General features: G+C 40.6%; 1 protein-coding gene across 6 annotated transcripts in view; it reads left to right on the top strand.

The window, feature by feature from the left end:
• Positions 1–13,163, top strand: part of TRAPPC9 (trafficking protein particle complex subunit 9) — a 348,662-nt gene that overhangs the window by 82,868 nt on the left and 252,631 nt on the right. For all 6 annotated transcript variants that reach the window (XM_069957053.1, XM_069957051.1, XM_069957054.1 and 3 more), the window contains exon 17: positions 6,449–6,573. In XM_069957053.1, the coding sequence (XP_069813154.1) occupies positions 6,449–6,573 (125 nt within the window). The remainder of the gene's footprint in view (positions 1–6,448; positions 6,574–13,163) is intronic.

Consider the following 13,163-nt stretch of genomic DNA (forward strand, 5'->3'; position numbering starts at 1 on the left):
GGCACTATTGGGGGTAATAGTAGAGCAGTATTAGGAGTAGTATTGGGGGTAGTAGTAGGGCAGTATTAGGAGTAGTATTGGGGGTAATAGTAGGGCAGTATTAGGAGTAGTATTGGGGGTAGTAGTAGAGCAGAGGAGAGATATGGGGGTACTTTATCATACAGGATACTGTGTGATTCAGCACCCACCTCCATCATGTACTGCTCAGGGCCTGATGCCCATAGATACAGAGGGAGGAGGGCCCTGAACAGTATATGGTGGAAGGGGGGACTGCATCATACAAGATCCCCTGCCCCCTTCCTGTATACCGTCGCTAGGCTAGTATATGGGGAGGGGGTTACTGTTTTACAAAGACACCCGAGGCTCCGCCCACCCGCGGCCGTAAGCACCGCCCCCTGTCCGCAAGTCCCGCCCCCAGGCTCCGTGACCCTCTAACCCCCCCCCCCCCCCCCTCTATTTCTTTACCTGGGCTTGCCGTTCCTCCTCTTCTGTAGGGCACAGGCAGCTCTGCAGGAGGGGCGCTCCGTCCTCACAGCTCAGCTCCTTCGTTCATTAGTGGAGCAGGGGAGCTGCTTGTGCTGCTCTGCTTCCTGCTCCACTAATGAAGGAAGGAGCTAGGGGGCCCCTGGGGGATGGGGGCCCTGGGCAAGTGCCTACTTTGCCCCCCCCCTAACGCCGGCCCTGCACTGGATACAGCTGAGAGCAGGACTAGCTATGTACAATGTATCAGTCTGGAGCTCACAGAGCATTGTCTACACTGGATACAGCTGAGAGCAGGACTAGCTATGTACAATGTATCAGTCTGGAGAACTCACAGAGCATTGTCTACACTGGAAACAGCTGAGAGCAGGACTAGCAATGTACAATCTATCACTCTGTAGAGCTCACAGAGCATTGCCTACACTGGATACAGCTGAGAGCAGGACTAGTTATGTACAATGTATCAGTCTGGGACTCACAGAGCATTGTCTACAATGGATACAGCTGAGAGCAGGACTAGCTATGTACAATGTATCAGTCTGGAGTCCAGGCTGTCGAGCTCACAGAGCATTGTCTACATTGGATACAGCTGGGAAAAGGACTAGCTATGTACAGTGTATCTGGAGTCCAGGCTGTAGAGCTCACAGAGCATTGTCTACACTGGATACAGCTGAGAGCAGGACTAGCTATGTACAATGTATCAGTCTGGAGCTCACAGAGCATTGTCTACACTGGATACAGCTGAGATCAGGACTAGCTATGTACAATGTATCAGTCTGGAGCTCACAGAGCATTGTCTACACTGGATACAGCTGGGAGCAGGACTAGCAATGTACAATGTATCAGTCTGGAGCTCACAGAGCATTGTCTACACTGGATACAGCTGAGAGCAGGACTAGCTATGTACAATGTATCAGTCTGGAGCTCACAGAGCATTGTCTACACTGGATGCAGCTGAAAGCAGGACTAGCTATGTACAATGTATCAGTCTGGGGCTCACAGAGCATTGTCTACACTGGATATATCTGGGAGCAGGACTAGCTATGTACAATGTATCAGTCTGTAGAGCTCACAGAGCATTGTCTACACTGGATACAGCTGAGAGCAGGACTAGCTATGTACAATGGATCAGTCTGGAGTTCATTATGGAAGAACCTGTTTGTAGAAAAAGAAGCCATATTATGAAATCTTTGATGCTGTTCAGACTGTGGCCATCACGTGTGTGTGGCGTGTGCAGTAACCCCCCCCCCCCTAAATTAAACAATAGCAGTGAGGGGGTTCAGCCCTCAGCACTTGTAAACCCTCTCGGCTGATCCCCTGTATACAGCACGGTAGATGTTGTACAATGTAATATATCTGCTGTATGAGTCCTTTGGGGTCATGTTACATATAATGTGGCTGCCAGCAGAATGAAATATATCGCCATCTATATTATGTCCTTACCTACTGATGAGTATACGGAGGAATGGGTCCCTGCGCTGCGCCGCTCATAAATGTCTCTGCCTCTCATATCTCTTTATGGTTCAAATCTTCATCATAAGAAGAAAATTCCTACATATTCTGCATCATTGGTTGGTTACATTATGCTCCATTCACATCCAAAGCTGCATTTAATTATTCTGCTTCCTTTCGCATGTAAACCTTGTCAATGGGGAGTCTTGATTGTGCCCACCCTGCTTTCTCATCATTAGCTTTAGAATGGGAGAATATGATTTTCAAAGTTCACAAAAAAATGTAATAAATTCTTTTAAATTATCTGGTTCCAGAAAGTGCCAGAGATTTATAATTTACTTCTATTAAAAAAAATCTCCAGTCCTCCATTACTTAACAGCTGCTGTATGTCCTACTGGAAGTGATGTTTTCTCTTCAGTCTGACACTGCTGCCACCTCTGTCCATGTCAGGAACTGTCCAGAGCAGGAGAGGTTTTCTATGGGGATTTGCTGCTGCTGTGGACAGTTCCTGACATGGACAGAGGTGGCAGCAGAGAGCACTGTGCCAGACTGGAAAGTATACACCACTTCCTGCAGGACATACAACAGCTGATAAGTACTGGAAGACTGGGGATTTTTTAATAGAAGTAAATTACAAATCTGACACTTTCTGGCACCAGTTGATGTGAATTTGTTGTTGTTGAACTCCCCTTTTACCTCCGGGGTAACCTGTAGGCCTCCTGATCTCCTCACGCCCTTCCCGTCCCCAGGCGTATTGGCGTCGCTCCTTATATAACCACTTATGTAAATCAGCGCCGTCTTATTTGTGCCGCGTCGGGTTTTCATTTCATACAAGTTTTTCATTATGATAATTTTCCTTTATTGCTTCCCCCTCTTAACCGCGCGGCGTACGGCGTCTGTAATTAAAGCGCAGAGACACAATGGGCTATATTTAGTTCCCGCTATAAGCGAGGCCTCTCCGCTCGCTCACATCCATTGCAGATTTATCGGATGGCTCCGGAGGCCAAGGGGCGGCTGTAATCCCCCTATTGTGTGGACGTTGTTCAGATTAGAAGGACTGCGACCCCCTCCTCAGCTGCGTCATTTCCCCCCAACAGTGCCCTGAATTCATGTAATGTATCTGTATACTGATTATGATGATATGGATAAGGAATTAGGAGACTGTTTGTGGCAGCCGCTTCATCCATCTCTTGTTAGATTCCCTCCTTTCTGTTTTGTGAACCAGGAGGATTAGGCTGAACAGCACTGTAGGTCCTTTTTAGGGTATGTTCACACGCCAGATGATAATTTAATGTGTTTTATTATGGCAGAAATTCTAGCCTGAGTCTTATACCTCTGACACTTATGTGCTGTATAAACTATTGTCATCAAAGGAATTGTAGCGAATCTGTCATCTCTCTTTTATATTCAGAGCTCAGGTGTCAGGGAGGCATTACCACAACCTGCACACCTCCTTCCCACTCTGCAGGATGGACAGGGCTTGGATTCTGGCACTGGAGTCGGATGGAGGAGCTCAGCCCAGCCTCCTTAAAGGAGAAGTCCAGCGATATTTTTTATGAAAGTATTGTATAGCCCCCCAAAAGTTATACATGGTGATGTCACTTCCTGGATAACATGGTGATGTCACTTCCTGGATAACATGGTGATGGCATGACCGGACTCCCAGAGCTGTGCGGACTGTGGGTGCTGGAGAGGATGATGGCAAGGGGGACACTGGGGGACACATGGCACTGGAGGGACACTGAGCATCCCTCTGCCATCATCCTCTCCAGCAGCCACAGCTCGCACAGCTCTGGGAGTCGGGTTGTGTCATTACCATTTTATCCAGGAAGTGACATCACCATGTTTTCCAGGAAGTGACATCACCATGTTATCCAGGAAGTGACATCACCATTTTTATCCAGGAAGTGACATCACCATGTTTTCCAGGAAGTGACATCACCATGTTATTCAGCAAGTGACATCACCATTTTTATCCAGGAAGTGACATCACCATTTTATCCAGGAAGTGATATTACAATTTTATCCAGGAAGTGACATCACCATGTTATCCAGGAAGTGACATCACCATTTTATCCAGGAAGTGACATTACAATTTTATCCAGGAAGTGACATCACCATGTTATCCAGGAAGTGACATCACCATGTTATCCAGGAAGTGACATCACCATGTTATCCAGGAAGTGACATCACCATGTTATCTAGGAAGGGACATCACCATGTTATATGTTATTCAGGAAGTGACATCACCATGTTATCCAGGAAGTGACATCACCATGTTATCCAGGAAGTGACATCCCCATGTTATCCAGGAAGTGAATCCTTGATGCAGTAGTAAGTGCAGGGAAAAAAAGCAGTTTATGAGCATTTCCCGTACTAAGTGCATATTGGTAATTTGTAAAACTTTTGGGGGGCAATACAATACTTTAATAAAAAATTTCGCTGGACTTCTCCTTTAACACTTGAGCTCTCAATATGATCTAGAACAGTGGTGTCAAACTCAGGCCCTCCAGCTGTTGCAAAACTACAATTCCCATCTTGCCTGGACGGCCAAATCCATCTACCCTTCTATTCTGAGGTGGTCCGTTTGTTGTTCATGGGGCAAATAGAAAAGGGGCAGACTTAGATCCGAGGGCCATTCTGGACAGGGGCGGATTAACTTTACCATAGGCCCTGTGCTTTTTACCAAGCTTGGGCCCCCCCATACTATTGTAACTATGGCAGAACTGAGATGTTGCTCATCAATACAGGATAGAATTTTTAGCAAATCATGGCAGAACTGTAGCCAGGAGCCAGGAGACACAGTGCACCACACAAGGTCTGTGTAGATGGCCATGGGCCCTGCAGGATCTTAGGACCCCGGGCTTCAGCCCAAAACTGACCTTTTATAATCTACCAGTGGCCACGATCCGAGGGTCAGTCTTAGGGTACTATTACAAGGAGCGATTTTTAACGATTAACGACTAACAATAAATGATCGCAAACGGGATTGTTTATCGTTAACCTGAAATTGTTCACCATATTAAACAGAACGATGGTCGTTAGTTACGATGGTTTATTCCTTCCGATGCCAAAAATACAATGGACAGTGTGCAATTACACTTAACGATTAGTAAAAATATGCGGAACTTGAACGAACGTGGAACGTCAAGTTCCTCCTTACCTTGAAGAAGCTATCAAAAATGTTATTCTTAATCTCAATTTTGCAAAGTGCCGGCCGATTATTTTCGAGCTGGAAAGTAGACGGCCTGCTGCTTATTTTACTACCTTGCTGTGTATAATCCCTTTATATTCCATTAGCAGTAATGTATTGATCCCCCATGTCACACTCACATTGATTCAGGAAGCTGAGATATAAGGAGCTGTTTGATGAGGCTTTTATATTGTAATGTCATCTGTCATTTTTTCCCTGTATACATTTGACCCTTTGAGGGCTGTGAGCGCTAATTGAGTGAAAGTGGTATATTGGGGGGTAGCTGCAGTCATGTTTGAATTTCAAGGCGCTAAGGTTGCAGCGTTGTCTAAACTGACTGTCTGGGCTTTGCCATGTGATCAGCATTATGCCAGGCTTCATCATGTGATCAGCATCATACCAGGCTTCATGATGTAATTAGCATTATTACCAGGCTTCATCACGTAATCAACATTATTACCAGGCTTCATCACGTGATTAGCATTATTACCAGGCTTCATCACGTAATCAACATTATTACCGGGCATCATCATGTGATCAGCATTACCAGGCTTCATCATGTGATCAGCATTACCAGGCTTCATCATGTGATCAGCATTACCAGGCTTCTTCATGTGATCGGCATTACCAGGCTTCATCATGTGATCGGCATTGCCAGGCATCATCATGTGATCAGCATTATTACCAGGCTTCATCATGTGATCAGCATTATTACCAGGCTTCATCATGTGATCAGCATTACCAGGCTTCATCATGTGATCAGCATTATTACCAGGCTTCATCATGTGATCAGCATTGCCAGGCTTTTTTACAGTCTTCCTCTTGTCAAAAATGATCTGATGAAGCCTTGTACTGCTGATCACATGATGAAGACTGGTAATGCTGATCACATGATGAAGCCCGGTAATGCTGATCACGTGAAGAAGCCTGGTAATTCTGATCACATGATGAAGCCCGGTAATTCTGATCACATGATGAAGCCTGGTAATAATGCTGATCACATGATGAAGCCTGGTAATAATGCTGATCACATGATGATGTCTGGAAATGCTGATCACATGATGATGTCTGGTAATAATGCTGATCACATGATGATGTCTGGTAATAATGCTGATCACATGATGCTATGCCACCCATATTTTCTAACTGTGCAATGATAATACACATCCAGGATTACAAAAACATAGCTGCTTTTTTCCAGAAACAGTGCCACCCTTGTCTTCAGAGTCTATGTGTGGTATTACAGGTCTGGTCATAAAGAATACATATTATCACAGTTCTATATTCCTGATAATAAATGTTCTTTCTTCTGGATTTTTGCAGACGGGATCAGTGTAAGCGGCCTGCCGGTGTCCAGCCCCTTCAGACACATTGTCAAACCCAGAGTGGAGACCAAACTCCTGAACCCTCCAGAAAGCAGCCGGAGCAGCGACTTCAGCCACGTCAAGGTGGGCCGGGAGTGGGGGAGTATGATTAGCAGGGGTGCTGTATAATGGACGGTTTGTATTGAAAATCTCATCTCTATCATCTTATAGTTCTGGGGTCCTAAGTGGGAATGTGACCGGGGCAGAGCATTTCAGCAGAGGAGTGTGATGACTTGTTGAAGGATACAGTGAGAAATACATAGTGAAAGTAGGATGACCCCTGCAGTGCAGAGTATTTCAGGAGAGGGTGTACCGATCCTACTGATCCGTCAGGGACAGTTGTTATGGCTGTAAGAAGCATACTGTCTCTCCTCTGATCCATCCAGTCCCATAAGAGTGATGATCTGGTCATGTCCCCTGGAAAGGCTGGTGTTTGTACAGGACATGACTAGTCCTATTGATGTTATGGAGACTTCCCTCCATTCTTTATTATTAGCAGGAGAACCGGACAATGAAACAGCATTAGTACAGTGCACCAGTGTGCAGTATAGTTCTACTGTTATGGCAGGCCACAGTCGACTTCAATCTTACTCTATTGGAATAAAAAAAAAAAAAAAAAAAAAGCTGGTAACCTTGTGATCATGTTAGATTTTGATGGCTGCAATTAGTCCTCATTGTTCCTCAGACGCTAGGTGTTTGCTGTGCTGCCGTTTTCCACATGATCGCATCTCAGTTCAGCTTTGCAGTTACCTTTGCAATGAATGTCAGCCATTAATTACCTGAGCTTGTATTCAGGCGAACAGCAGACAGTGATGGATGCCGGGCCCAGGGTTATCAGTAATTCTGAGATCATGTGTTACCATTTAGATGAGACTTGACAGAAAGAGTAGACAGGTCCATACTCTTTACTCTTCCAAATAACATCTAGTCACTGAAAGGGCAACTCCAGGCCCAGGTGATACCACCCTCAGTGTTACTGCTTTCTGTATATAAGGATATAACTACTTATGCTCCTATTCATTCTGTAAGAATATTAATACTACTGCTCCTATATACAAGAATATAACTACTCTATTACTGCTCCTATCTACAAGAACATAACTACTATAATACTGCTCCTATATACAAGAATATAACTACTATAATACTGCTCCTATCTACAAGAACATAACTACTATAATACTGCTCCTATATACAGGAATATAACTACTATAATACTGCCCCTATATACAGGAATATAACTACTATAATACTGCTCCTATATACAGGGATATAACTACTATAATACTGCCCCCTATATACAAGAATATAACTACTATAATACTGCTCCTATATACAGGAATATAACTACTATATTACTGCTCCTATATGCAACAATATAACTACTATAATACTGCTCCTATATACCAGAATATAACTACTATAATACTGCCCCCTATGTACAGGAATATAACTACTATAATACTGCCCCCTATATACAGGAATATAACTACTATAATACTGCTCCTATATACAAGAATATAACTACTATAATACTGCTCCTATATACAAGAATATAACTATTTAATACTGCTCCTATATAGAAGAATATAACTACTATAATACTGCTCCTATATACAGGAATATAACTACTATAATACTGCTCCTATATACAGGAATATAACTACTATAATACTGCTCCTATATACAGGAATATAACTACTATAACACTGCCCCCTATATACAAGAATATAACTTCTATAATACTGCTCATATATACAGGAATAGAACTACTATAATACTGCTCGTATATACAAGAATATAACTACTATAATACTGCTCCTATATATACCTGAATATCACTACTATAATACTGTCCCCTATATACAAGAATATAACTACTATAATACTGTCCCCTATATACAAGAATATAACTACTATAATACTGCTCCTATATACAGGAATATAACTACTATAATACTGCTCCTATATACAGGAATAGAACTACTATAATACTGCTCCTATATACAGGAATATAACTACTATATATAATACTGCTGCATATAGATAATAATCCTGAGTATGTAGTACCATCTGACTTCCTCCTTTCATGCTTTCTTTGCTGTCTGTGATAACCAAGAGGCTTTCAGGTGATACACTTGGCCATGGGTCAGTAGCAGGTGATGAACTGTGATGTCACAGTGGCTCTGGATATAGTGACTGTGCTGCAGAGTGATGATCTGCTGCTCTCTCTGATCAGTGACACAAGTGAATGGGATTTATGGGTGGTACAGATGACGGACGACTCGGTGGCTTATCACCCAGGGTTGGGGTTCCCTGCTCTCCCACCTCTCACCATTGCCTCATTCCTCTTACACATCCAGCAGTGATCCTGCAGACAGCAATAACTCTCCTGTCAAATACTACATTGGCCTTAAAGAGTTAAAACTGAGCAGCGTTGTAGAACACACAGTGCTGAATAATACCGTCCTGGCCCTGCATCAATAAATGATGTAAGATGGGAGATAGAAAACAACAACCATAAGTCTGTGCATTGATCTCTTACCTGACTGCCGTTCTCTCTATTCTTTAGTTAGCTGCTATTCTTGCCAGGGGGCAGTACTGAGCCCTAATATTTTTCATACGTTCAGAAATCAGGTTGTAGGATGCAGAATAAAGGACATCACGTAAGGAAGAACCCAACGTAAAACTTCAGCGGAAAAGAAATGAGAGATATTGGTGAAACATAAGCTTTATGTGATCAGTGTCAGGCAGCTGCTGCAAAGTTAGATAACATAATGCGGTGCAAGAATAGGGTATAAAGGCACATGACTAGAATATAGTTTTACTATTGTACAAATCACACTGTGCCACAAGAAATAAACAAATCTATGTACCATGCTCTGTGAAATTATAAGACGCCATATACTGTGATTGTGAAATAAATAGTGCTATACACTGTGCCCCATGACATGAACAATAGCATTCACTGTACCCTTCATATAAATAATACTATACACTGTACACTCTGCACAAGAAAAAAAAAAATAGTTAACACCGTGCCCCTGAAATAAATCCTATACACTGTGACCATGAAATAAATAATTCTTTACACTGTGACCATGAAATAAATAATAGTATACACTGTGACCATGAAATAAATAATACTTTACACTGTGACCATGAAATAAATAATACTTTACACTGTGACCATGAAATAAATAATAGTATACACTGTGACCATAAAATAAATAATACTTTACACTGTGACCATGAAATAAATAATAGTATACACTGTGACCATAAAATAAATAATACTTTACACTGTGACATGAAATAAATAATACTATACACTGTGACAATAAAATAATTATATACACTGTGACCATGAAATAAATCCTATACACTGTGACCATGAAATAAATAATACTATACACTGTGACAATAAAATAATTATATACACTGTGACCATGAAATAAATAATACTTTACACTGTGACCATGAAATAAATAATACTATACACTGTGACCATGAAATAAATAATACTTTACACTGTGACCATGAAATAAATAATACTTTACACTGTGACATGAAATAAATAATAGTATACACTGTGACCATGAAATAAATAATAGTATACACTGTGACCATGAAATAAATAATACTTTACACTGTGACCATGAAATAAATAATAGTATACACTGTGACCATGAAATAAATAATACTTTACACTGTGACCATGAAATAAATAATACTTTACACTGTGACATGAAATAAATAATACTATACACTGTGACCATGAAATAAATAATACTATACACTGTGACAATAAAATAATTATATACACTGTGACCATGAAATAAATCCTATACACTGTGACCATGAAATAAATAATACTATACACTGTGACAATAAAATAATTATATACACTGTGACCATGAAATAAATAATACTTTACACTGTGACCATGAAATAAATAATACTTTACACTGTGACCATGAAATAAATAATACTATACACTGTGACCATGAAATAAATACTATACACTGTGACCATGAAATAAATACCATACACTGTGACTAGGGATGAGCGAACCTAAAACGAACCTTGCTATAACAGCTGAATAATTGCAGCTACAATAGTGGGAGTCTGATAGGGTATAGTTTCGTTTAGTTGCAGTTGGTATTACAATGAAAAAAGTGGAAAAAATCAAAGTGCAAAAATAGTGAAAAAAAATTAGCCAAGGTGTAAGTGATTACACTTAGTTAGGACACAAAGTTCCTTGGACCCAGTAGGGTGGAAAACAGATATTTGACAGTGGAACCAGCAGCACTAATGCTACGTTTACACGAAACGATAATTGGCCCGATCGTACGATTAACGATGTCGGAGTAACAATTTTTTTCCCCATAATGATCAGCGTTTAGACGGTACGAAATATCGTACGAAAAATTTGTTTTGCGATCGCTTAAGCCTATCTCACACATTGGTTAAATCGGCGAACGACTGTTTACATGGAACGATCTGCGAATTTTTTGCGAACGATGATTTGAGAACATGTTGTAAGATCAAAATGAACGATTTCTCGTTCGTCGTTTGATCATTCGCTGCGTTTACACGTACGATTATCGTTCCAATTCAATCGTTATCGCGCAAATTTGCACGATAATCGTTACGTGTAAACGCAGCATTGTAGTACTGTATTGGACCCAGTGTGGAGGAGGAGGAGGAGGAGGAGGAGAAGGCAGTAGCACTTGATTGCAAACAGCCCAGTATGGTTAAAAAAAGACTATTGGAGGAGGAGGAGGCAGTACCTGATTGCACTCAGGCCAGTAATATTGAGAGCAGACTAGTCATGGAGCAGGAGGAGGGTCAGCCTTGGACAGTGATGGGACTTTTTTTTTTTTTTGCAGCTAAACGGGGTTCTTCTATTTTTTGAACCTGATTTTAAAGATATGAACTGATTTTACCTTAATAAATTTGTTTCGTTTAAACACTGAGGTTGCTTTCATGTGTCTTGGTTGATACTCACAGACAGCTGTCACATTACATTTTTCATTAGACAGCACCCAGGTATATCTGAGGAGACTAATTTAAGGTCTTACCCTAACAGAAGTGACGTCACACATCTTGATATACACAGAAAACCAGGATACAAGGGATTATAGGAGTAATAATCCCTTGTATCCTGGTCTATTCTGTGAAAAAAGTACAATTTTGCGTCACTGTTATTTTTAACAGATTTGTAACAAACTTTCTCAAAGTTCTTTGCAAAGTTCGTAACGAATCTGGTTCGTAACGGTTCGGTTCGCTTATGCCTAACTGTGACCATCAAATAAATAATACTTTACAATGTGGCCATGAAATAAATAATACTATACACTGTGACCATGAAATAAATACTATACACTGTGACCATGAAATAAATACTATACACTGTGACCATGAAATAAATAATACTTTACACTGTGGCCATGAAATAAATAATACTATACACTGTGACCATGAAATAAATAATACTATACACTGTGACCATGAAATAAATAATACTATACACTGTGACCATGAAATAAATAATTCTATACACTGTGACCATGAAATAAATAATACTTTACACTGTGACCATGAAATAAATAATACTTTACACTGTGACCATGAAATAAATACTATACACTGTGACCATGAAATAAATACTATACACTGTGACCATGAAATAAATAATACTATACACTTTGACCATGAAATAAATAATACTTTACACTGTGACATGAAATAAATAATACTATATACTGTGCCCCTGTAATAAATACTATACCCTGTATAGTAACTGTACACTCTGCACATGAAATAAATATTGTACACTGTGCCCCTAAATAATGCTGTGCACTGTACCCCTGAAATTAATAATACAATACGCTGTGCCTCTTAAATGAATACAGTTTACTGTGCCCCATGATATAAATAATACTGTACACTGTGCCCCTGAAATAAATACTATAGACTGTGATGCAAACATCACTATAAACTGCACCTAACATGAATAATAATATACTGTGTCCATGAAATAATGTGCGTGTGGAATTAATACAATTGTACAGTGTACCCCTGAAATAAATACTGTATTCTGTGTCCCTGAAATAGTACTGTACACTATGCACTGAAAATAATGTGCACTATGCACCTGAAATAAATATTGTACGCTTTGACCTTAAATAATACTGTACATAATAATACATCTGAAATAATACTGTGCACCTTGAAAAAATACTGTACAGTGTGCACCTGTAAAAAATAACACTGTACACTACGTTTTGCCAGGTACGGTAGACCCACCAAACAGTGCTTTCTAAATAGTGGCGCAGTGAATACATTACATTATATACCATGGTGCAGTGCAGATATACTGTGGTTCAGTGCATGGAGTACACATATGTCTTGATGCAGTACATTATATATTGTGGCAATCACTGCAGATATATACTGTATCCCAGTGCATATATACTGTATCACAGTGCATGCAGTACAGATATATACTGTATCCCGGCGCATGCAGTACAGATATATACTGTATCCTGGTGTGTACAGTACAGGTATATACTGTATCTTGTGCATGCAGTACAGATATATACTGTATCCCAGTGCATGCAGTACAGGTATATACTGTATCCCCGTGCATATATACTGTATCACAGTGC

This window comes from Dendropsophus ebraccatus, chromosome 2, assembly GCF_027789765.1.
Source record: "Dendropsophus ebraccatus isolate aDenEbr1 chromosome 2, aDenEbr1.pat, whole genome shotgun sequence".
NCBI lineage: Eukaryota > Metazoa > Chordata > Amphibia > Anura > Hylidae > Dendropsophus > Dendropsophus ebraccatus.